The sequence below is a fragment of the Hetaerina americana genome, unplaced genomic scaffold, assembly GCF_022747635.1.
Source record: "Hetaerina americana unplaced genomic scaffold, ioHetAmer1.1.p SCAF_73, whole genome shotgun sequence".
Taxonomy (NCBI): Eukaryota; Metazoa; Arthropoda; class Insecta; order Odonata; family Calopterygidae; genus Hetaerina; species Hetaerina americana.
The window spans coordinates 720,841-748,490 of record NW_027287350.1 but is presented as its reverse complement, the minus strand read 5'-3'; the positions used below and the strand labels follow the sequence as shown (position 1 = coordinate 748,490).

General features: G+C 35.4%; 1 protein-coding gene across 5 annotated transcripts in view; it reads right to left on the bottom strand.

The window, feature by feature from the left end:
- Nucleotides 1-27,650, bottom strand: part of hyd (E3 ubiquitin-protein ligase hyd) — a 116,367-nt gene that overhangs the window by 32,564 nt on the left and 56,153 nt on the right. For 4 of the 5 annotated variants that reach the window (XM_071596032.1, XM_071596034.1, XM_071596035.1 and 1 more), the window contains 16 exons: nucleotides 26,956-27,088; nucleotides 25,297-25,618; nucleotides 21,980-22,218; nucleotides 19,833-19,960; nucleotides 17,611-17,715; nucleotides 14,743-14,867; nucleotides 11,484-11,650; nucleotides 10,046-10,223; nucleotides 9,413-9,614; nucleotides 7,957-8,205; nucleotides 7,692-7,833; nucleotides 6,971-7,077; nucleotides 6,316-6,563; nucleotides 3,886-4,159; nucleotides 2,396-2,685; nucleotides 1,821-2,196 (listed from right to left, as the gene is read on the bottom strand). In XM_071596032.1, coding sequence (XP_071452133.1) covers nucleotides 1,821-2,196; nucleotides 2,396-2,685; nucleotides 3,886-4,159; nucleotides 6,316-6,563; nucleotides 6,971-7,077; nucleotides 7,692-7,833; nucleotides 7,957-8,205; nucleotides 9,413-9,614; nucleotides 10,046-10,223; nucleotides 11,484-11,650; nucleotides 14,743-14,867; nucleotides 17,611-17,715; nucleotides 19,833-19,960; nucleotides 21,980-22,218; nucleotides 25,297-25,618; nucleotides 26,956-27,088 — 3,285 coding nt within the window. The remainder of the gene's footprint in view (nucleotides 1-1,820; nucleotides 2,197-2,395; nucleotides 2,686-3,885; nucleotides 4,160-6,315; nucleotides 6,564-6,970; nucleotides 7,078-7,691; nucleotides 7,834-7,956; nucleotides 8,206-9,412; nucleotides 9,615-10,045; nucleotides 10,224-11,483; nucleotides 11,651-14,742; nucleotides 14,868-17,610; nucleotides 17,716-19,832; nucleotides 19,961-21,979; nucleotides 22,219-25,296; nucleotides 25,619-26,955; nucleotides 27,089-27,650) is intronic. The other variant, XM_071596033.1, reaches the window with a different exon arrangement.

Below are 27,650 nucleotides of genomic sequence, written 5' to 3'. Positions count from 1 at the left end.
CACTACTATATACATATACAGGGCTATATACGGAAAAATATGAATGATGCTTTCAAAACTATATAATAAATGAAAATATTTGAAGCAGAAATTGTATGCACAAAAATCCACTTCCCTGCATTATAGGCAACCTGACTTACCAATTCAGTACTTGAAAATGAGTCCCAAAAGCACAAATGATACAATCTATTATTCCCTTTTAAGTTAACTTATGCACAGAATCAATTCTTTTCCATTTCTTTATTAGGTATTGCAAGAATGTGATTATCCTCATGAACATGGCTTATTAGGGCATACGGCCCATTTTAGCATAGTAATTACTGTTAATACTTCCTATGCATTACCTAGTGATGGGTTACTCTATTTCTTTTTCCTTCTACTGCTGGCTTAATTCTTAGCTTTGGTTCTGATATTCAAGGTGAATGGCTAGATGGAGCAATCGACAGGTGCAATAATAAACAAAAGTTCTATCAACTTCAAGAAAATTATCACCTCACTAGGAGTTATACATACATTTGTATACCAGTGCAAACTTTTAGATAAATCATTAACAGTTTACTCGATGTTTCAAAACTAAAAGATGATTTTACAAAATTTATAGATATGCATAAACTGCAAGATCAATTTTTCAAAATATTTTTATCACACTTAAATAACAGATAGTTTCCCAAATTTTTATTGCTCTGTTGTGTTAATATGTGACACTAAGTACACAAAAGTACTAATCCTTCATCCACTAGAATATGCCTAACAGCTTTTAAATAGCATTTCTTCATTTCATAAGAATTCATAAATATTACTATTAATTATGCAATAGCAGTATTATTAGTCTTTATCTGTATAAAACCATTTACCCTATCTTTAACTGCAACTAAGAGTTGGTATAATTAATTCTGTGCAAAAAATGTAGGCACTGTAAAGATATTTTGCTTCCTGTAGAAGGTAATTTTTTTATTTTATCATACCTCAAGGCACGGCACTATTTGTCAACACAAACTAGATATAATCTGAATAGTTTACATTCTACCTATTGACCTTTTGACAATATGAATGTACATGCTACAACATGCACAAAATCAGAAAAGACCACCTGGGTTGCCAATACTGCAGGAAATAGATTTTCTATAACTATATAGCATAGAGATTTAATGAGTTTAAATTTAGGATCATATCAACTCAGATGAATAAATTAATGAAACAGAATACAGGACATCTGAAAGCTTTCTAGAATCACAAGCTTTTGTGTTTCGTTTTTCAGCAGCTGCCTTATTGATTTCAAATTATTATTGCATTGTCTATAAGATGCTTTTAAGTATGAAGCACAAAATTTAGAATGTTAGGGATCTTTGATACTCTGAAATGGATATTATGGTCTTATACCAGGTTTCAGGAAAACCTCAAAACTCAGCATAAATAATGGTTACACAATGATGTTTTTAGTTTGACCTCCAGTCCTAGTCTCAAGAAATTGTGAAACCAGGAACCAAAGAATCAAACCAACCCATCACTAGTATTAACTTAATAAGGAATCAAATACACATCAATCTTATCTAAAGATATTCTCATGAATGCATCTCAGTCGTAACATGGGGCCCACCCGTACTTACAAAAAATGTGCAGATGCTTTCTTGCAGAGTTCAATGCGTAGATCTGAATTGTATAAAACTGAACTAGAGCTATGATACTAATTCAGGTAATAATCCATGATAATTTCCTGACTTTTCGATATTTTACAAGATATACAAAATTATGCATCTCATGAAATGAGACCTAAATTTGTTACTCACAAGTCTCGCTTTTCATAATTTTGAAGCACAAACCTGTACAGGGCACGGTGATGGGCTGCTTTGGGATTCCAAACAGGTCTTCCCTTTCAGCCGAGGGCTGCAGCAAATGGGGCTGGTCGGCCAAGGGAAGCGCCTCTGCCATGGGCGTTTCAAACGGGTCAGGTGGTGGGCAGCCAAGGCTGAGGGTGGACTCGGACCTCTGGAAGAACGGATGCTTGCGCCCCTGCCCTTTAACACCACTCCCTCCTAACCCACATGACCGGTTTGACTCGCTCAGTGTCAAGCCAGAACTCACAACACCAGATGATGATGGCACCCCACTTGAAATCCCTTCATCTTCAACAGATTCAGTTTCCATGGCAACAGAATGGCTAAGGTCATCTTCTGCTTCATCATTCTCATTTTCATCCTGTTCCACAGCAAATGTAATCAATTATAAGCTAGTCAAATTCTTGCTACACAAATGAAAAACAAATATAGAAGACTTCAGGAGAGACTATACATAATTTATCTTATCTTATATAAATTTCTATTGACAGCTAAAAACATCACATGAGAATAATGGCAGTTAAATGGTAACTAAAATATGATTTCCCAGTTTCACTGACCTGGTCATTCCAGGCATCAATGGGCAACCCATCTCTTAGCAGGACATCCGAGTCCCCGGCTGAGGCACCAACACCTGCACCAGAAGCTGATGTGCTGACTCCTGAAGATGAACTGCATGACACACCCTCCATGCCCGAGCGCATGTAGTACACTAGGGCATCAAAAACATATGCCACGTGACGCAGCGAGGATACATCTAGCACAGGCAAACTATCCAGATGCTCTGAGGAATGTGACCTCATCAGGGACAGGCAATATGAAAGGAACTCTCTCCGCGCTGAGTGAGGATCTATAATGAGAATTAAATGCAAAAATTCTCAAAGTTAATAATGCAAAAGCTTCATCAGTCTACTTTCTATCTCCTGAAATCAGAAAATTACAACAATTCTATTTAGGAACAAGCTGTAAATAATAGAAACCATTAAAAATATACCATAAAAACCCATGTATCACATGCAACATTTTCCCCTGAAATCACTGTCAAAATAAGCGGGTAAGCATCTTACATGAGTTCAGGTTCCTCAATTACCTTAGCACCTACTAGATGACACCTCGGAATATGAGTCATTTTTAACCTATCCTGTACTGCCTCCTGAGGCAAGGAGAATACAGGTGGAATCTTTCTCTTAGTTCAAAGTCGCCCTTCCCTTTCTCTTCAACCCATGGTGTTTCCTTATTGCCTTGCCCTAATGTCTTCCATTTAAGAACACTTTTTTCCCTGTTTCTGTGTATACTTCTTATAGTGTCAGACTCAAGGATATGACATTTATATGGTTCACCCCCAGGAGTATGTCTAGTTTATTAAATGAAGAAGAACGAAAGTAATACTTAACACTAGTTTTACCAAAAAAGTGCAATAGGATGAGTGACAAAGGCTTAAGACCAGTACAAAAAGTGTGTTCCCTAAGCTCCATGGCTGTAATTTACTATATTATTCTCAAATGGATGGATTTATAAATCAGAATTAAATTCATGTGCTTCACATTTCTCTACATCATTTGAAATGGATAGGGCTATGGCATTCCACTATTTGCAGACTATTTTCAACATCAATTTGACAATTCAATTTATCAGAATAATGAATTCTAACTAACATAAATATTTAAATAAATTTACCTTACAACTTGCCAATTTAGGCAACACTAACATTTTTTCCCTTGATTGGAACCTACAAGTATGCATGTGATACACAAGTTTATACAGTGTTTTTTCTGTGCCTTCAATTTGAAAAATACACCAATGTTGACTTTCGACTAATTCATGATTTGGAAGTAGAATGATATCATTTTAAAACTTTGAATTGCAAATATTTTTTCAACAAAGTAGTACTTCCAATTTAACCAACTGTTAAAATTTTTCATAACATTTAATACCAATAACTTTAAACTGATGTTTTACACTCATTTACTTAAGATCATAAGAAGTATCTAAGTTAAACACAGAGGAGGAGATAGTGACATTCAAGAGTGCATAAGAGCCCTTAGTTTACCTTCACGCTCACGGCGCTGCCCTTCGTTAGAAAAACCAACAATACGAGCCCTCTCCCTCCGAGCAGCTGCAGCAGCAGCTGCAGCAACGGCGGCGGCTGCTGCAGCCGCCTGTGCTTGAGCCTGGCTGTGTGGATTGTGGTGCAGTGGGTGCAGTGGATGGGTGGGATCAGAGCATGTAGTCAAAGACGCACCAAATCTAAGCTGCGCTTCTGTGGAATCCATTACAGTCAGAAGCCAATCCCAGGTTGGTTTCAGACGATGGTCCAGGTAGAGCTGAAGTTTACAAAGAAACATTTGTGAAAATAGAGCTTTCAAAAAGTCTTTAACGACCCAAATTCTAAATCGCAACATGGTTGAAATCCACAATATGACACTATGAGAGAGAACAAAGCCATAAAATTTACTGTTGTTTCATATCTACCAGTGTCATTGAAAAAATACATAGATGATAACATACGTAGATAGAAATTTTTTGTCATCTCGTGCTTTTTCACAGTATTTTGAATCCTCAGATGGCATTAAAATATAGTACAAAAATTATATCTGATAAATAAAATATGTAGATCTCAAAGTAAACAATTAATTAAAGTACACAGTATTAAATAAACAGTCTGAGGACTACAAATGCAATTACATGGAATCTTGGTTAAGACTCACTAAGGAGAGCTTACAATCCCAATCAATCACTTGCCATATCACTATCAATATTGATGGGAAATTGATTCCACAAAATATCAGTTCTCGCTTCCTGGGCATTGAAATAGGAAGTAAGTTATCTGGGTATGATCATATCAACAAGTTACATTAAAAAGTACGTTCCATTTATTTTCTCACCAGAGTGATCAGGCACACTGTTTATAATGTTGTCCTATCAGCTGTGTATTATGGTTACTTCTATGTTCGAATAACGTGCAATGCATCTTTTAATGGACCCTGTCCGCTCTTTAAAAAGCTTCACATTCTGCCTCTTCCATGGGCCTCATTATTTTTAATAAGTTAACTGAATTGTGAGGAATCTCAATAAAATGTCACCATTAAAAAAAACTTTGTGAATATCTGTTAAAGCATATATTCTACTATGTTGATGAATATCTGCCTGAAAAAAATATCAAAATATATCACTTCCACCTGAAGGTGCTCGTTGAAACACGGGTGAAACTATTTTCAGAAAAACAACCTTCGCAGTGACATCCCGAGAACAGAGAATCTTCCATCTGCCACTATAATTTGCAGCTGTATATTTTCTTTGATGTGTCCTATATTTGTACAACAAATCCTTGGACAAAAAAAATTGATTGATTGAGTTCTCACTACTACATGTGGTAACTTCAAGACAACTTATTATTTAATTCCTAAGACTTGTATGGTAGTATTGTGGGAATTTTGTGTGGTAGGTACAAGAATAACAACTCAGAAACTTCCAAAGAAACTATTAATAATGAATTATCATCCATTTCAATAAAATGACATGATTTTTTCCCATAAATTATAATGTTAAAATATAAATTACACACATTGCCTTGGAATGGGTTGAGAATGAATTATAGTAATTTAAAAAATGTTAAAACTTTTCTCCTTTATCTTTAAAATTTAACTAAATGTTGAACGGCATGGAAGGTGTGGTCATGTTGTAATTTTAATAATATTTTGAATTTGTGTACTTCTAGTACAAAAATACCGGCATTGCCCAACATAATAATAAGTTACATCGTTTCTATACGGATTTGTATTGATACGCACCTTAAGTCATAATACTTCAAAATATTAAACTTATAGGTATAAAAAAGAGATGGCAGAAAATTTACTGCCTAGGTAATTTAACTAACATATAATAATAACAGCTAGGAGATAGGCGGGTAAAAAATCATCGAATTATATCTAAATGTTATCACAAACAGGTCAACATATTATACATACCTTCTTATTGAGACAACTAACAAAGCATTAAAATGTGTTATTGCATTAGCTTAGGATGTATGTCTATGGGTAACATGATCACACCATATATTTGTTGAAGCTGCATGAACAGAAGATTATAAATGACTTCACATCTATTTCTGTGTATTTGCCACCCATATTTTTAATTGGCTATTATTACTAAATATCAACATTATGAATTAGATAGGAGGGTGAGCACAATCTCATTGTTTCAATGTAGGAAACGTACAAAATGAATCAGATTCTTATTTGTAAACCTATTGCTAGTGAATATTAGAACTGTAATTTGATTTGTTGGAAAAACTTATACAACCCTACATTTGGGAACAAAGTGATAAAAGCAAGGCCATAAATTAAGAAAACAGATATGTTTGCAAAGCCATTCACTTTATAAAATAATCCTTTTCATAAAAATATTTTATAAGAAACCAAGTGTTTGTGTGGTACACTAAGTCAAATTGCATTTTTAGTGTAATACTCCTTCAACTGACCGGCAAACTAACTGCCTCCTGTGGTGATATATCCAGAGTGCGTGGAAGTGTAGGAGGTTGGTAGTCAGGAAGGACAGCAAGCAGGTTGGCAATTTGGCGAACAACAATGCCAAAGGCTCGTCCTAAGCAGCTAGCTGTGGTTGCCATGGTGACTGGCTCTTGGTTAGCAGCTGCTGCAGCAACTGCAGCTGTTGTAGTTGCAGACCTTCGCAAAGATGTTGGGTCGATGAAGACCAAACTGCTTCCACCTAAGTGGGTAAACGAAAATATGTGTCATGCATTTTAAGAGCCAAAAGTATCACTAATGTAAAAAATTCATATGCAATATCTGTGATTCATCAAGCCAGGAAATTATTTCTTTCGAGCCATGTTTGCCACATTCGATTCCAAATAAAAACTAATATTAGTTCTAATACAGCAAAACATAATGGAGGAGGTCCACATGTTAAATAAATCCAAATGGATGAGTTTCAATGGCATGCTGGGATGGCTATCATGAACTTTTTGTGTGAGAGTGGCTTGTGAAAGGGGGGCAGCAACTATAAGCAATTCAGGACTGAAAATGAAGCCTGACAAGTGACGGCAAGGGGAAGTGAGCTCCTAGTTGGTGCGTGTTATGTGTAGGAGGGTGGAGGTTGATTGAAACGACATGCACCTCCTCCCCCCCTACCTCCGGTGCGGGCTCCTGTCTCTCGGTTTCGTATCGCCCACTGCATTGACTGAGGCGCCAAATTAGATCTGTTACCATGGCCTGTTGAGGTACTGTAATCAGAAATAAATGAGTTAGAGGCCAAGCCTGACTCCATAACAAAAATATATGAATGGATTGGAAAGCAAGGTTGCATAAGTACAGAAAAGCTAATAGGTAATTTGTAAATAACAAAAGGCATAACATACAGTGAAAATTATAAGCAGTACCCAACATTGGCTACATTAGTTAATCAAGAATCCTCAATACTAACAATTGGATCTGATTAAACATAAGCCTATCAGTATCTCAGTGCAATGTGATTTTCAATAAAACATTGATTATACTGTTATGGCAAAGTTTTGCCAAGAAAATTTTAAATTTTTGTTTTAAAAGGACATCACAGCACGGTATATTAGGAGTAGATGGTACTGTGCTTCATTACCACACATTAGCAAATACTAAGGTAAATGGCATAAAAAAATTACCTTTTTGCTTAAGTGAATCAAAACTTAAGAAGCCATCCATTACTCTACACTACCTTTCCAATATGTGTGAATTCATAATTAATAATGACTATGTGATGACCAAAATAAACTTGATTTCAAGCTTCCATAAAGAGAGTTAATATCATAAAACTTAAAAAAAATCAAGGAGCATGCATGAAATGGTTTTTAAAGCAGCCCACCTCCTCCTTTCTAACTGTTCATCAGCTAAGGGATATTCTTCTGAATCCTGGCCATCAGTTTCCCCTGCCTCAGATTCATCCTCTTCCTGGGGACTTGACTCTGCTGAATCATCTTCACGGAAAAGCAATAATGATGCTATTCCTGTGGAAAACAAAAAATTGAAATCATGAAAAAAAATGCACCCTATTCACCAGATTTAGCTTCTACCAAATCCAAAGAATGACTAGACAATGAAATATCAGGCACCGGTTTATAACTACTCACCAGCATCTGATCCAGCCGTAGCCCCAGTCTGTGAACTGCGCTGCGCTGAGGCATTGTCCTGGTTGCTTTGGTTATCATCTGAGTCTGACTCTGTTTCAGCCAGCAGGTCGAGCTCTGTGTCAGACTCACCCTCCCCAGCAGGCCCCTCACCTCCCCCCTCTCCATCACCCTCCACCTCACCTACCCGCTCCCCCCCGCCTCCATCTTCCTGCTCACTGCCCTCAGCATCGCCATCCTCCGGTGCCAAACCTAAGATAGGTCAAAGAAATACCTTCAATCAGATCACCCACCAATATCTTAACAGGGGAATACAAAGAGGACCAAGATGAATGAAAATCAAATGCATTAAGTCAGTTACCAGATTTATTAATTACTCCTTTACAATGGGTCGCAAATTAGGTTTCAAGTAGATTTTATAATAACCTAGAACTGATAAGCTAAGAAATGCTTATTCACCATAAACAACAAAAACAGTGATCTAAATAATGTAAAGTAATAAAAAACAACATATATGTAGAGAGAGACCAGGTTGAAGTAAGGACCTGCTTGATCCTGTGCAATAATCAAAGCTTCTGGAAAAATATAATAAAAAGTGTGATGTTGGTGTGACATTGAAACGAAATTGCAGTGTTCACAGAAATTGCAGTGTTCACAGTTTAAGAGTGAAACTCATCGTGAAGAGGCAAAAGGATATACCAAAGTCACTCCAATGTGAAGAGATGATGAGTTTTATATACAGGAAAGGAAACAATCACTGGAGTCTCCCAGATTTCAGGGTGCATTTTATGATTCTCCCAGAAAATGTACAGATTAGGGATAATTCTGTGTTTTACAGTCCTTACTATTTTTCCTTCATTAATTAAGATTACACATGGCCTCCACTTTTTAATATAAATCAACAAATAATAGTAATATTTAATAAATACAGGAGGATAAATCATGGAAGTGGCTTTAAAGGCATCTGCAGCCTTCCATGGGAGCAACAGAGACAAAACAACAGTGGTCCAATTATACTATTCATATATCCTTGAAGTTATCTCATGAAATAAATTCAGGCTTCACCAATCATCTTGATTAAAATTAACACTTACAAAATGGCCATTCTCTAACTGAACATGATTTCGAAGTGTCTCCCCAGGGAATACATTCTATACATCACTGGAAAAGTACATGGAATGAATAAATATGCAACATTTTGCAGTATTATTCCCTAGGTTTCTGCAATCAACATTCTGGGGAATGTCAGTAAAAATACGCCACAATCTTCTAGGTTTGACATAATATAAAAACACAAGTGCAGACACTTATATTATAAGCTTAGAACTTCATCACGCAAAAATATTAGGATGCATGTGACCCCAATTTTATTTACAAACACTAGACGCTCATTTCGTACGTGTGCATACACTGCATATTGCAGCAGTTGTAGAATTGTTTTCAACAGCCAAACTCCTACCTTCAGATGCATCCACATCATCCAGGTCATCAGCCCGAGACCTTGCTGACCCAGCTGATATTCCATTGGGGCGAGAAGTGGCATCAGGTGCAAATGCTGTTCCCAGGACACCAAGAGCTGAGGCCACACTTCCAGCAGTGGCACGAGAGGAGGAGTTAGCATGAGGAGTCAAGGGTTCTACAGAGAAGAGCTCCTCACTTCCCTGAAAATGATGAAATATATCACCAATGCAGACTTTCAACACAAATATGACACAATCTAAAAAAATTGTTTATCAAAGTTAGCAGTAGCATATTAAAACACCTGCAAACTGTGGCTTTCATTATTCTTCCGAATTACCACAGAAAATTCATTAGAATGATAGGGATAAAATCAACAAAATGTCATCCAGCCTATCATTGATTATAAGTACCCAATTATGAATGAGTACCCGAAGGTTAGTCTATGACCACATGATAAATATTGATGCAAGAAATGATTAATTTTAACACAGTTCATACTCTGCTCCTATGACATATTATATTCTAAGTTTGTTTTCAAACATGGATTTACTGCCTACCTGGTATTTTTGCAGAACAAAAATATTTACTTTTACCAACATGAAGAATGGTGTCTAAAGAAAAACACACTTACGGGGATGACATCTACATTTGTGGAGGCCAATGCAAATGGAGCAGTTGGTCGAGCAACTCCCAAGCGGACAGGTGCTATTAGCGAGTCAGCTGTTTCACAAAGTTCCTCCACAGACAAGCAGAGGAGGGCACTGAAGACTCTCTTGCACTTTACCAAGGGCTGGGTCATACTTGCCAATCTACAATGGAATAATCACCATTGGATGTAATGGATTCAATCTAAAAACAAGTTTTTATACAAAACAAACACATTTGTTGTACTAGTGCCCAACAAAGACAATTGCTAATTGGTTACAAATATATGAACCGATACAATACGTAGGTGGACTATAAATATAAACAAAGCAATGGAGTGATAGTTTGTTATAAAGAGTCAATAATTCTTCTTAAGCAGTTTTAATCACCCATACTTCATCACTTGTATCTAGTTACAAATTTGTATCTGATAATGTTGGATCACGGAGAAACACACAGAACCAAACCAAATGGATTCTAAACTTTCATTAAGTAAAAAATTTAAAAAATAATTTTCCCAACATTTAGATTTCTCCTTTAATTCACTTCCTTTTCATTACTTTAAAACAGGAGCTTTTAATCCAGAGGAATGAAAGAGTCTAAAATTCAGCCTATCAATTGACAGAGTGCATGATTTCTTCTCAATTCATTACATATTTTACAATTACATACATATATGCTGCATTAATTTATTCATTGGGACAAATTGTCCATTGTAGCTGGTGGTATAATTTACAAACTTAAACTTCTGTCATTCTAAGTATGCACAAATCCTAAAGATCATATTAATGGTTTTTCATGGAAAAATTCTCATTAATTACCCAAAAGCAAGTCATTTTCAAAGCTATGACTCTAATTAAGCATACACATTGGACCAAAAATATGTTATTGCAAACACTTGGTTGAGGATTCCCATGAAGAGGCAATTAAAGGGAACCACTTCACTGAAGCCTTTACCCAGCAGCAGACATATATGATTGTATAACAAATTCCTGACAATTGACACACTATGCCCATGAATAAATATTTATGGTCATGCCATTAATATGCTCACAGATTTAACAAATATACAGTGGTAAATAATAAACCTAAGTATTCAAAGAAAAGGTGCCTCAATCCACTTATTTAAATAACCAGACATAAGTTATCATATCCGAAAAATTTCACCTTATATGCAAGAGTATTTTTTTGAGAAATATGATTCAAGCAACTCTGAAAAACCCTGACAAATTTGCAATCAATCTTAGAATGGTAAGCATTGGTAAATTTTGGTTATTTCTGATGTATGCTCTCCATATCTTAGAATTGCCTTCATTATAGCATTTCCTCTTACATATTTTAGGGAGACTTTCAGAAACTCATGTTTATCATTCTAACAACATTATGGAAGAAAAATGCATTTTCAAATGGAAAGAATTACTCACCCTCGTCGCTTATTGGCATTGGGAGCCATTTCAACACTGAATATAACAAATATTCTTGCAACAGAACGAACAAATCTTCTTGCAACGAGACGGGCATCTTGCTGCCTGCCTGGAACTGCCTCATTCTGTAGTTCCCTGATTAAAGTTGTCAACAGTGTGTCAAGCATCTGGAATGCAAAAATTATGGCTTATCAAAAAGGACTGCAAGAGAATATCTTGTACAGTGTAAGGCATATGCAAAATTGAGAGCAGCCAGAGCTTCATATATCCATTTTTTCACATCCAAGGACATTTCACATGAAAATTGATAACGCATATATTAAATGATCATATATCACAATTACAATTGAAATCTACACACATATAATGCTTTAAAAAAACAAGGTGTGTTAAAAAATTTGCGAATTTATTAATTTTTCATAGTGCACCATGAGTTCTTGACACAAGGTCAATCAATCAATAGACTATTACTGACACATTCAACGCCATTTACACAAAGCAATACAAAAATGCCCATAGTTGTGGCAATACAATTAATGGATTTTGCACCATCACGAGATAATGCACCTATGCACCTGCTCAGTGCTTGTTCGTGAATTTTTGGTCAAAAAGAGCACTGTAATGTTTCCCTAGCCTCCAGGCTATTTGCCGGGCATGACCCATGTGACTATTTCCAGTTCCAAAAAATAATGAGAACCTAAAAGGAGCCACTGTTTTACTAGCATAAGTGAGATTAAAAATGCATCGCTAAGAGAGCTAAATGCTATACCAAAAGTTGAACATTAGAAGCATTTCAAGGATCGAACAAAGTGCTGGCATAAGTGTATAAAATCTAATAGGGCACTACTTTGATGGGAATTACATTGATATAGACAAATAAATAACATTCTTTCCAAATAACTTGAATTTCTGCTATTTATTGAACACATTTCATATTAATAAATGAAAAGTTGTAACAGTTATGCTATAAATCAGTAACTAACTGAGTGTAAATTAACCAACTCTTCCGTATATTAATCGACAAATCCCAATAGAAACCTCCTTCCTCCTCCTGCTTTAGAATCCTGCTTAAAGAGACTTTTGGTGGTGCTGATTCACTACAGCATCAGCAAGTGATTATGACTCAGTCTAATTTCCCATGAGTGCCTCTTTAAGTCAAATTTTGGAATTCAAATAATGTTAACAACTTTTGTGATATACTAGTAATGGAGGAACCTGCTATTCACCAATATATTCCATTAAATCTCAATACAAATAGTTATTTTACTCTGTTTAATATTACTTCTTCTGAATTGAGATAGTGATTTTTTGCGACCTAATTTTCAGAGGACTGCACCATGCAGTGTAATATGTTTTAAAACAACCATAAATATCTAAATAATGTCTCTTAACTGCCCAAAAAAGAAAAGCCATAATTTCATTTAGAGAAATCTGACATACACACAGTACTGCAAGAAAATAGGTCTAACTATGGTATTCATAAGAAATATGCAAGCACTGCCATACTGCTGATTCAATATTGTGGGCTAAGATATATATCTTTCGCAAGTTCAAGGAACTGATCAATCCACTAAAACCATTTCAATAAAAGCAGGCAAAGACAGAAAATGGAAAAGAACACCCTTTTTGAATCCAGAACTGTTACTAACAGATGAGTTGGGTGTTTTTTGTGGGCTATCTAAATGATTCTTGTTTTCGATTGACCAAATTTTTTTGGTTTTGTTTGAGGTCATTGTCAAATTCTTTTAGTTTATCTCTGAAATAATTACTATTACTATAGCTTTAAATATCACCAGCCATGGTACAGTGATCATTCAATTTATGCGAAAAAAAGAAGACTATTGTGTGTTGAAAACTGCATTGTGCCATCCTTTTCACCCTCAAACCTTTAAACTTTACAAATAATAATAATAATAATGATACCATACAAACAGGATATGTACATTAAATTTAAACTACTGATGAATGATTGTACAGCTAATTTGAGTGCCCTAACAGCCTTGCAACTCATAATGTTAACACTATAATATACCTGCCCTGTATCATGTATTTAAATAAGAAATGTTGCATGTTATTATTGGTTTTTGAGTTTAATAAAAATTAAGAAATATCATTAGCCCAATATTGGAATTAGAAGAACAATAATGCATGATATTTCTCTTTTTATATCATGAAAATGCAGAAGCATATAATTTAAGCATGAGCTCAATCGTGAACTTAAAGAATTGGTGCCAACCAATATGAATAAAATATCTTGGTATGAGAAAGTTAGAAGGATAAAGATGGGCAGGGAATGGGAATTAAATAGGATGGAATGAAAAGATATCGAAGGAGTGTAAGGTGAGAAAGAACAAGGGATCCTAAGGCAGATACTCACCTGGAAGGTGGCAGCCACATTTTGAACACCCAGAAATACTAAATGTACACACCACTGTCCTAATCTTGATCTTTCATATGAAACAATAAGTAAAACAAGATCACTGTACTTTCAGAATAAAATATATACCTGCATGAGTATAAGCCGATGTTTTTTTTTATTACTTGTACTTGAAAAAATTTCACCCATTGGCTTTAATTAGAGCCTTGGAAAAAACCCTTTGTCTCTGAGGGCTACACTGCATTATAAAAAATAGAAAATTGTATTATTTTCCAGGGAAATTAAATGATGTTCCTATTAATTTGGTGTAATGCAACTACACTCTTACAATAGGATTAAATGTAATGTGGAATCACATTGGTCCACCAAAAATGGACGACAACAATAAGCATGGCATTCATTACTTAACCCAAGTAGGAGTGCCAAAAAACACTTTCTAAGGAGGAATGATGCCACTTAATTAAAATTCTGGTGGCATTGGGTAACCATGGAATATCAATGAACTAGTCAGACAAGACATGATCCCTGCTGCCTATGCCGCACTTCCAAATAAGAATGAACCTCCCCAAGAACAGCAGCAGTCTGGCAGGCATGTATTATGCACCTATTGCAGTATTAACGACAATGTATCATGTGAATTCATCAGCAGATTCCCACAAGTTTAATAGCAATAAGCAGTTGTAGATTCATGCTAGGTAAAGAACCCATAACACTATTTCAGCGTATCATTGCCAGCATTTCTGACTTAAACCTGGTCAAATAGTGGCATAAAGAGCATATTCTCTTTCAGCATATTTCTAGAGTTGGTTCATATTTGAGATGCAGTAAAATACTTTCCCATGCAAAATAAAACCACCAAGTTTCTACTTAAACATCACTTACTTCACCACTACACTTCACAAGGAGACAGTGGGTGAACTTATCCAGCAGTGTTGTTCCGCTTTGACTCTGCAAATATGCCTGATCCTCATACAGAGGTTGTGATCCTGAGGAATGCTCTTTGACTCCTAGAATAAAAATATGAAGTATGTAAGGCATATACTGGAAGAAAATTACCATTATATCCAGCATCAGACCATGAGAAAATTAACTTCAAATACCTCTCAGGTTTCAACCCATAAGATTAGCCAGGAAAGCACAAGATCAAATATAAAAATAAATTTTATTGATCCAAATATTTTACAAAAATAAAATAAGGCATATCAAAAGATGGCAAAATAAGAGAAGAACTTAGAATGTATTTCACAACTTTCATAGTCCAGAATGATATGGTAGCCTTTCTCTAACAGAAAATGTTTAAGTTTCTTTTTAAATAATTCCCAAGAAGAGGAATATTTTATACCAGATGGCAATTGGTGGCAGACTTTACTGGCTATGTGAAAGAAACCCTAATTGTGTATTACCGTTAAGTGACAAAACATGAACACACCCACGGTTTGTAAAGTGAAATACTCATGTATTTGAGCATTAGTAATGAGTTCATTTTTGTTATTCACATTACAAAGATTGATTGATTACAAGGATTGCTCAGCAGGTATTTTTTTGACAAATACTTTTTTAAACCCAGAACATCATCCTCAGAAAATGATGCCATAAGTTAAATGTAGTTTTCCAGATGTTTTAATGAGCTATCAAGCTTGGTTTGTAACGGCTAGTGATTCCAATACTCGATTGATAAAGTTGTACTATCTGCATACAATACAATGCTTTTATTTAAATCACTATTTGGTAAATCATTTACACAGAGCAGAAACAGGAGAGGTCCAAAGATGCTTCCCTGCTCCACTCCAACACCTTCATCCATTTGCTTCCTATCCTCTAGCTATAATTTTAACCATTTATGAGCCAATGCCCCTGAATCCATAACATTCACATCTCATAAGGATTTTATGGTCCACACTATCACGTGCCTTTGACAGATCAATGAATAGACCAACAGTATAACGTTAATACCGGTAAAATAAAAATTGATTCTCATGATGGAATCTGCATTGATCAGGCAAAACTTCTACTATTACAAGCCTCTACATTAAATTCAACGGTGAAAAATCACAATTCAATTCCAATATACGCAGAACTATTACACATTCCCAAAAGAATGGGAATCAAAGATTTCACTGGTCCAATGGTTGACTGGAAAGGTTTCTTAACAGGCACAATCTTGTATACACGGTTGTGTGTAGTGAGAGTAGAAGTGTTCAGGCTGAGAATGAGGAAGGTGTCAGAATTGAATAAACTTCTTTAAGGCTATAACCCAAAAGATATTTTCAATGTAGATGAGGCTGGGTTACTTTTTAATGGGCTGCCAGCAAAAACACTACTTCAGAGGAAAACAATGTCACGGGGGTGCTGTGAAAACAAAGACTTACAGTCTTATTAATCACAAATGCAGATATCCCTGAGAAGCTTCCGCCATGATTGGTTGGTGAATAAAAGAGCACTAGGTGCATCCTAGGTCAAATATACAAAATCATAGCCCACTAGATATACAACAACTTCAAAAGCATGAATGACCTCCGAAATATATAAGGGTGTTAAAATAGTCTCAAAACAGGAAAATTCTGCTGCTTATTGAAGTGTGTCCAGTTCATTCACCAAATGTATACTTGAGATAAGTGCAGTTACTATTTTTCCTGCATATTGAACTAGTGAGCTCCAACCAATGATTTTGGGTATAATTCACTCAGGGGCATAATTGAAGAATGTACAGAAATTTATATCTTTGCAGAATGTGTTAGGAATATAAAGGCAATCGAATTTAATGTACAGGATGATTTACACTAGATAGCATGAGTTGGGAAGCAAGTTAAGGATTTTCCAATATAACTACTTTAGGAAGGCAGGATTTCAAGTTGAATTTAATGAAGAAATTCCACTTGAATTTAGTTGTGATGATGATGATACTACAGACAATGACTTCAGTAATTAAGCATGAAAAGTGAAATTTCTCATTTCCTTACTATTTGCATTTCCTACATTTTACACTTTCTGGGGATAAGTGCAAATAAGGAGTTTTACTGTATTTGAATAGAGACTTCCAACAGAGAAAAAATAAAGACATAATTTAGAAAATTAAACTAACTATGATTAAAGAGCCTTCACCACTGAAAATACGCACCATCTATGCTTAATTTCCAAACCAATGAGGACCTTAAACAAAAGAGCTAAAGCGTAGTACTTTTTCAATGTCATTTCAAGTAACAAATTGCCATAATTCATACAGTTGAGAAATCATTCAAAAATGTATATTACAAATACATACTGAATTGAATCACAGACATCTATCCATACCATAGAAATATTACATACATTTTAGGGTTAGGCAAATTTGAGGTCTCACTCATATGCCAATCTTAATACAGTTGTTATAAACTTAGCCAATATAAAATAAATCCTATTAACTGTTTTTTCAAAAAGCTTACTTCCTCAATATAATTTAAAAAATTGAATTATAAATGACCAGGCTATTTGCTGAACATTTTAATGGACAGATAAAAAAATACTCAGCTCACAATCTTAAAATACAGATTCACAGGAAATATACTCAATGTAAGTTTGCTTTAATCAAGTATATTTCCATATATAGGCCTACTTAATGGTCCCTTGTATTTAAAAATCAGTTTTTAGACAATAAATTATACCTTTTCTTCGGCTTTCATAAAAGGAATTCACCCTACGAGCAAGAATGTAGAATGATCCTCAACCTTTTGTTAATATTTAAACAAATAACAATTAAACAATTTTCATTACCTGACATAATCATTCCTCTAACTGCAGGCCAATCATTTAAGAGGCGTTCCAATGCTCTGCGACTGAATCTTGGTGGTTCTAAGTCATGGTCAGGCATATCTGGCTCTAAACACAAAGGAAATAAAAAATAATGAAAAATTGTCTTGAGAATAATCACCTGGAGCCAGAAGAACAACAAACACCACTCAAAAAACCACAACCAAAATTTTCCAAGTTAGGAGATGCCAAATAGGAAAAACTAAACAAAACCAAACTAAGCAAAAAAAGACTACAAAAGCTGATTCTCAAACCATAGTAAGTAGAGACAAAAATATTACTGAGGAAAGCATACTGATGTGGAATGTGTAAATGGTTAGAGGTTGCAATGCTTGTTGAATACTGCCACTAAAATACTATAATGTTTATTTGATTTTAAGATGGTGTTGATAATTTTTTTTAATGCACATGCATTAGATTTGTCTGAGAAGCTCATTTAACCAATGATGAGTCTTACTTCTGAGTTTCCACCTCTTTTCAAAAACTAACATTGCCAGTAAAAAGTCAATGGGATGCCTGAATATGCCTTCACTACTCATTAGAATAATTGCTGGAATATCCAAATTTGAGTCTCGAACCAATTTTAACAACTATTAGGTTTTAATTTAATAGCTTTCCCTGCCATCAATTTATTTCGGTATGTTAATATATATAAATAAATAGGATGGATTTCGATCAGGATGGAATATACAATAAATTACTACCCTTGATACTCCTGAAATCTGAGAACTGACAAATTTTTCCAAGGTCAAAATAATCACTTAATCTCACTTCATTCCATCAAACAGCCCAACCCTATTCATTCCCCATCTCCTACTCTATTCCTACCCCTTCCTCATTTGTCTAAAATTCTTCCCTCTATATTGCAGTCTAAAATCCTGTCACCAATCAAAATGTTCTGCATCCATCTTTCCTGCCTACTTTGGATTTCTCTAATAAACCCTCAACCCTCCCCCATCATGCTTAAACCTCTTCAATATTTGGGAAAAACGTTTGTAGAAAAATGTAGTGAAAAATGTTAGAAAAAATGTAGTGAAATTTGTAGCTAAGTGCTCAGTTGGCCTGTTGTGAAAAAATGAGTATGTGTTGCAATTACATTGCCTCTGGTATCCTCAAACTAATTTTACATATATATTTTATTGCATTATCAATTACCTGAAAAATTAGGGATGGAGCAAACTCAAAATATGATTTAATGTCAATCCAAAATTATTTATTTCTTCAAATCTACTATCTCAAAACACTAATACTCATTAGTTCCACATAAATGTGGAATCCTCATTATATTTGGCCTGAATCAAAATTCATTCATATTGTTTTTAATAATATGCTAACTCCACACTACATTTTCCTCTAAGGCAAATTTATATGCCAACTAACTAAATTATTAAATTGATATTCAAATGTTTTATGCAATCCTAGACCCTGAAATACTACAGATACTTTACTATTATAGATGTAAAGGTATTGAAATCAAAACATATTCCTCTTTAAGGCATCAGTTTTTAAATAGAGATCAGTTACTCACATTCTTTGTCTACCAAAGGACATATTGCACAACCAATATTTTCTGAGTCTGTGGATATATAATTAGGAAAACTATAGTAAATATATAAATTACTTCGCAAATTTGATCTTTCCACGAATTGGTCCAGTAAAAAAAGTAAATAAGAAACAAAAACATTTTTAATAAAGGAAAATCAACAATCAACTTAGTTTTTAAAACATAATTGCAGAAAAAAGGAATTATATTGTTAAATGTCAATTACTGACATGTAAAAAATAATCGAAGTGAGCAGACACGAACCTAATAAAAAGTATAGGCACGAGGCTCGCATTACTGAGTACAGACTCCATCCCCAATAACAATTACCAGGTATCAAATAGGAATAAAATAAATATGAATTATGTAGGGCAATGTTTTTCCAATGTAACTTCTTCGAGAACTAATTCCTCAGGGTATACAGAAGTCAGTGCTTTCTATTGTGTCTACATTTTACAGGAAAATATACATGATGGAAAGCCATGCAATGTAACCCCAACAACATCCATGCAGTAAAAGACAAAATGACTTGGGTAAAAGTCACAAATCCAGCAACTAGTGATAAAGGAATACTAAGATGATGTGAAGATGCTAGAATGATGTGAGGTGATCAGGGCCTGGAACTCAGTCTAGGGGCCCTCACCTAGGTCTGAGGAGGGGGTCTTACGGGAACTAGCTGAAGCACTTCGAGGTCGTGCTGCCCGGTACTGCCTTTGCTCCACCAGCTGCCGCCCAACAGTCTGCACCAGGAACAGCAAAATATTTTCACCTCTGCGAAAGGGATAAAGTTAGAAAATAAATAGGTTGCCACATTCATTTTCTGTTTACATAAATATTATTTCTAATAAATTATTCCACACTTCAATGTGAAGAAATACATACATGTATTTGCCTGCACAACATAGCCATTTTGGCCACAGCTAAACATTCAGCAATTTCAAGTGATAAGTCAATTATAAGTATTATGCTCAATTATCCAAAATTAACTTCCCAGCATATATTAATGTTTTAAGCTGAAATTAGTATTTTGGAAGGTACTCAAAATAGGCATCTTGTGTTGGCAATGACTACCTTGTTTGACGTGAATCATTTTTCCACACTGCTATTTTTTTCAAGTTTGGAAATTAAAAGAGCAATTGGGGCCAAATCTAGTGAATATGGTGAATGCTGTAATAATGAGAAGTTTAATTCCATAATTGCACTGAAACAGCAAGGGAATGCATTTCCTTGATGAAAGAGAATTTTTTTTCTTTACTGATTGAAGACTTTTTTCTCTATTTCTTCGCTCAACCAGGGCAATAACTACGCATGATACTCTTGATTTATCATTGGCACTTTCTGCAGTTAATCGATATACAAGACCCCACGTACATCCCAAAAACCGTGGCCATCACCTTGTAGGCTGATTTCACCATCTTCACCCTCTTTGGAGCCTGATCACCCTTAGAAACTTGTGAAGTGTAGCAGTGTATCCATGTTTTGTCTTCAGTTATGTATCAGTGTGGAAACTTTTCACAATTGTGATGGAAAAGTGCCAAACCTGCCTCGAAATCGACCACTCCATTGTGTTTATTCTCCACTCAGAGCAAACATGGCATACATCTAGCCGAGATTTTTCCACACCAAATTATGGCCCCAAAATTGAAAACAATGTACTACCTTGTAATATGCCTGTGATCTCAGCTATTTCATGAAATTTGATTAGTTGTAAACTCAAAATCATTTTGTGGTTTTTGTCAATCATTTCGGAGAAAGTCACTTCCACTGTAAGCCCCCAAATGATGCTCATCATTTGTGGATGTACAGCCAGTTTCAACTCAATTACCCAATAGTAAACAGTAGCAAACAGCAGAACGAGTGCCATGAACTGCATCCAACTCAGCTTTGATCTCTTTTGGTAACAAGCCTTTAAAATTGAAGGGCTTAATCACTGCATGAAACTCATTTTTTTCCCTTTTTCCTAAATAAACAACAGAGTGCTCCTTCAATTGACTATGAAAATGAAACCATGAGATGGATATAGCTAAAACTAACAGTCTAGGGAGAGATAAGATTTACTAAAAGCAAACCTTTTCCGATACTACTAGCAATATCTCTTGGATTTTCTAAGGACTTATTGAAGGACCCACGTAAGATGCAGGCTCCACTCCAAGATTAATACATCTCCAGAGTATTTTAGGTAAAATTTTATGAAGAAACAACTCTGCATCATTAAATGAAGAACACAATTTATTCTTCCACTATTCTTTATTTTGGTACGACTATTTTCAATGCTTAGGCATCATTATCAGGTACAAATTAGACAAGTTGCAGTCCATTAATATATTATTCTTGGGGGGGAAGGGGTGGAAGAGAGAGGGGAAAGAGAGGGGAAAGAGAGGGGGGAAAGAGTGGAAATCACTATATCAAGATCAATTAGAAAAGTTCTATGACATTCATGATGATATAGCTGTTGTTGAGAGTATTTTATGTCATATGTAGGTATAACGATGTTAACTTAGGAACTATAAATGACTTCTTATACATTTTTATGACCGATCTTAATGATTGCTTCAGTTGGTACCATGAACATGGCATGTCATAAGCTAGAGATTACACATTAAGCTTTGATAAGGGTTGATAATGAATTCTATTAATGCAAAGACTTTTATGTCTTCAACTTTTTCTTTCATCAATTTAATTTTAACTTTGAAATGAATAGTTAAAAGATAGCTGACCTTGAGCACAGTTTAAGAAATCAACAAATAACACATTTCTTCAATGAAATATAAATATTCTAAATAAACTTACCGGCCATTTGGAAGGGCAACAAGGTCGGTGTCTATCACAAGTTTGCACAATAAGTCATATCTTGGAACTTGCTGGCCCATGACCAAAGCTCGACACTTGCACTTCTCCCAGCAATCACAGTATGCAGTTGGTGAAGTCCGTTTCAATTTACAGTCGTGTCCTTTGTGACAAACTTTGGCACACTCAGTACAACAGCAAAGGGAACCAGTCAAGCCACATGTGCGGCATTCAAATATATCCTGAAATAAAACATTTGATTGTTATTTATTTGAAAAGTAGAACTTGGTGAACTTAAAACGTGTAATATATCAGAGATGAGGGATGTGTCAAAGTTAATACATAAATAATTCAAGAGATTGGTCTTATTTTATCCAGAATGAAGCATATGTACTCTAAATTATGTTCAAAATGCAAGGTTTAGTACCCACAGTCATGACCTCTACCCATTTTGGACATCTAGAGTAAATCATGTTTAACACAATGACACATTTTTGTGAAACCTGATTAGCTCTTTAAGTGGAAGCCAGATCAAATTTATTGAAGTGTTTGGAATTGCATCAATACTCACTAGCACCATAAAATTTGATTAAGAAACATAACATTTGAGTGATTAACATCATCAATGTTAGTGCAATAATGCCCCATGCCACACAATTTTGCTCTTACGTCAAATGGTTTTTCAGCTGAAACTTATCTTTTTCCTTCAAATGACATGGGTATGAAACAATAAACTTAGCACTCACTTAATGCATAAAAAATGTAACAAAAAAGTAGGAAATCAATGACACTGGTATTTATTCTTTTTTTGTTTGTTTCTAGGCCAAAGGATTCGGATACAATGGCAGCCATTAAATGGAAAGCAGCAGCACCACCCATAATATGCAGTAATAATTTTATCTGCAATGGTGGTATATGTGCAAAGTGAAGTAACAGTAGGTCATAGGTAAAGGTATGCATAAGAAACAGAAAAGCCTACAAATTTGTAAGAAAACATGTACTACCTTGATCAAAAAGTTCCCGGAATAACCACCGTGTGGCGCTCCCATCGTTCCGATTTGAGTTCTGTTTTTTTGTTAAATTGGTACATCTGTTGTTGATATTCCCTTTACATCTTAGTGTCATAACTTGACATTTGCAAAAGTTACGGTCGGTTTTCGGTATGTCCATCAGTGCTTCCTGCGATTTTTCCATTACTTCCTCTCGGCTGCTAAAACGCGTTCCCCGTAATGGTTTTTTAACTCGATTGAACAGAAAGAAGTCACAGGGAGCCAAATCAGGTGAATTCGGTGGCTGTTGGATGGTATTTGTTGCATTTTTCGTCAAAAAATTACGAATAATGATAGCACTGTGCGACGGTGCGTTATCATGGTGCAAAATCCACGAGTTTTCTGCCCACATTTCTGGTCTCTTTCGGCGAATTGCTTCACGCAAACGTCTCATAACGCCCAAATAATACTCTTTGTTTACTGTCTGGCCTTCTGGCAAAAATTCATGATGCACTACACCGTTGTAATCCATGAAAACCGTCAGCATTGCCTTCTTTTTTGACTGAAAACGACGGGTTTTTTTGGTCTCGGCTCATTTGGTGAACGCCATTCACTTGCCTGATGTCTGGATTGCGTGTCGTACTCATAAACCCACGTCTCGTCTCCAGTAATGATCCTTTTGATGAATGTGGGATCGGATTCAGCCTCGCAAATCATGTCTTTTGCGACGTCAACACGGTCTCTTTTTTGCATGAAATTGAGGTCTCTTGGCACCAACTTTGCTGCTACACGACGGAAACCCAAATCATTAACCACAATGTCTTGGGCGGATCCATAGGCAATGTTCAAGTCCTCCGCTATTTCTCTGATGGTTAATTTGCGGTTATTGACCAACATTTCTTTTACTTTATCAATTTTTTCACCGACTTTCGATGTCGATGGTCTGCCACTGCGTTCATCATCTTCGATTGACTCACGACCACTTCTGAACCGCTCGTGCCACTGGTAAACGACCGTTTTTTTTAGAGAATCGTTGCCGAAACACTTTTCCAACATTTCCAACGTCCGTGTGCCACTAAATCCGTTTTTTACGCAAAATTTAATACAAGTTCGTTGTTGCAAATTTAAATCCATTTCTGCAATTGTAAAAAATCGCCAACACACAAAGAGATAGATGTACTCTTGGCTACGTAACTTTTGCAAATGTCAAGTTATGACACTAAGATTTAAAGGGAATATCAACAACAGATGTACCAATTTAACAAAAAAAACAGAACTCAAATCGGAACGATGGGAGCGCCACACGGTGGTTATTCCGGGAACTTTTTGATCAAGGTAGTATGTCTCAAGGAGTTGAAGTTGCGGCGATTATCATAGAAGATGACAGACCAAAGGTTGTTTGCACCATTACATATAAGTTGGTAATTTGGTAGCGGAAAGATTTCTCAGGGAATTGGGAAGAAAGGAGAAACCATGGATCAGCCTTTTCTAAATGAAAGAGGTTTACAGTTTTGTCCCTTTCAACAGACAAACAAATTTACTCCACTTTTTAGTTGTTTTTTTACATAAAATGGGGATAGGGACATAACTGTCTTTACAAATAGATAGGTTAAGGAAATTCAGAGAAACCTTTCTTCTTTTCCACATGTGAATTGTATATTAGAATGGACAGAATTTAAATGTGCTATTAACTTATCTAGTTGCCTTTCGGAACCTGCCCCCACAAAGAGGACATCGTCTACAATTCTTTACCAACAAAACATTATTAATGAGAGGGTGAGCTGAGGAGAATAAAACTTTTTCGAAATGGTCTTTATAAATTGACCAGGAGTGAGGACAGGGCGAGCCCATGGCTAAACTGTTGGGTTGCTCAAAATGTACCGCGAAAAATAAAATAACTTTAGGAAACCAGTCTTTAGTAATAAGTAGAGTTCACTGATAACTGGCACTGAGATAAATTTTTTTTAAAGATGACGCCCAACGTTGAAACTTGGGTCGTGTTTTAAATAAAGTGTGTGGAATTACAAAGTCAATAATTTCATTTCAATAAGTTGAGGATAACATTTATTTAGCAGGAACAAGTGAAAAATAAAAAAAGTGTGGCTTGGGCATTTTCCCATACACTACTTCTGAAAATTAAACATTATTGTTTCCTCAAAAGTAAATCTTTGCTGCTTTATGGCATGATTATTTTAAAATAAGTTATTTACATGGAATGGCCGAATACTTTTTCACCAGGATATGGAACTGAAGGGTTTCAATGGAATCCATTATTTTATACATAGAGATTTTACACAATTTAGGTTTTATCCACTGTAAATGTCCCCTTACCTGGTTAATGTGCTCAGCCCCAGTCCAAGTAAAGCTGCATGTATCATTACAACACACCACATGTAATGGAGAATCATCAGGATTGGAGCCAGGTGGATATACCATGGACATGAGCAGCGTGGTGAAACCCCCTTGTGGCTGAGGGCTTGGAGCCAACAATGGGTTAGTCAATTCACTGGCGGCAGTAGTAGATGCAGTCACTGCTGGTAAATTCTTTTCAGACTCTTTTGAAACTCTATAGATTATATCAAATAATATCAGGGCTGCAGAATAAGCTCTAATTGAAACCGCCAACATAAATGGTGTCTGACCTTGGGCATCCCTAAAAGTCAAAAATAAAATAAAAGAATGCATTAGTTTGATATAATGATAAATAAAACTTGAACATGGCTTTAATCAATTTCATAATACAGTGAAACCTTATTTTGAATGTCAAGGGACATATGCTGTATAGAATAGTATGAACCTTATAAAAATTTCTTATTCAGGCAAAAGAAATATTTCAATGTAGGTTTGCATGTTGCACCTCCTTCATTGCCATAGAAAACATGACAAGTTTCAACTTACAACACTTGCTGTTGACAAAATATTGGAGTCAAATCAATGAAACTTTATCCGAGGTTATTTTCCATGAACTACGGTAATAGTGAATTGTGTAATAATATTAATAATATCATTGAAGAATAAGATTTCCAATGTAAAAAGAGCAACTTGGGCACACTATATATCATGAAAAAAAATTGAGCCACATTTAAGTTTTGAAGAAAATTTTCAAAGAAACTACAGGAGATACCATGACAGTAACTTTTAAGTGAGTCAATGTGGCTTACAATGTAAGAGATAAGCATTACAATGTAAGAGTATAAGCATTCACCTTGGCTGGGGTTCAAACCCAGATCCCTTGTCATCCGACTGAGTGCTTTAGGCAGTTTAACAAACGAGGCATCCTCTTACACTCAGAAATTTTGGGGTCTTCACGTTTCAGAGTGTAAGAGAATGCCTTTGTAGCATCACTGGCTAAAGCACACCGCCGCACACCAAGGGATCTGGTTTTGAATCCCAATCAAGGTGAATGATTTGTAATCTAAATTTTTAGCATTTTGAAGAATAAATTCATAAAAAGCTATTTTCTTCATGAATATCATGACACAACCTAATTCATTGATTACAAAAGACAAAAACATTCAGAAAAAAGTTCACAGAAAATTTAGTGAAATAAGAGGGATTTGGAGATGCAGAAAATTAATATCTACATGCATGTACATCTAGTAAATTTAGAATGGTGGAGGGTAAGAACACTAATGAACGGAGAAAAGACCGAGAGATGGACACTGTATTGCACTTTTACCAGACAAATAAGTTAATTCCGAGGAAAAAGTACGTGACAACTTTTTACTTTTCTTTAGCATAATAAGTTGAGATTTTATTACAAATTTTCTTTTTACGAACAGTAGCATTTCAATTACTTTTTAGTCATTCATTAGGTTTTCTAGAAGTAAAAATTGTGCCACAGGGATAGAGTATATGAGGCACATGGGAGGTGCATTCAGAGGATGCACTCAGAAGATGCTATTTTCAGGAAAGTATAATAACATAACAAAATATCACTTTAAAAATGATACTCCTGGTGCCTGAAAAATAAACTAATCACACACTTACTTAGCACTCAGGAGCTCCTTGAGATGAGGGTTCAATGCCTGACTCTCACAAAGAAGTCTCAGTGCAGCCAGAGCATTATTCTTTCTCTCAGATGGATCAACTACATAATAGCTGCTGCTAGTTCCACCCACACCTGAAACATTAAATTAGAATATACTTATTCTGTAGAGAATTTTAGACAATTGTTCTGTGGTAGAGATCAAAATTAATACAAAAAAAGATAAATAGAAGACCTTACACATTCAAGACTGAACATACATTTAACACTTCCGTGTACTTTTCACAGATTATATTTCTCACAATCACTTTTTTCTACAGCAAGTCCTCAACGTTTCACTTCGATCCATAGTTACATGTCATTTAAATGCTATAATGTAATTACACCTCCTAGTTAAGGCCACTGGCGTAACTATTTGTAGGCTCTGTACATGCGCCACTTGCCCATTACAAATGAATACAAGGCTACAGTGTGGATTTGATGATGGAATCAATTAACTGATTAATTGGGCAGGATGTTCCAATTAAATGCCAAAAGCAAATATTTTTGCAAAATTCTCACTATTTGATGCAAAGGAAATGAGAAATGGACATTTCATGGAGCAGGAAGACAACATTTCAGAAAATTGCAAGAAATACAACATTTTTGAGACTGGACAAGAAGTTGTAAAACTGAAAACCTTGAAAATGTTTGAGAC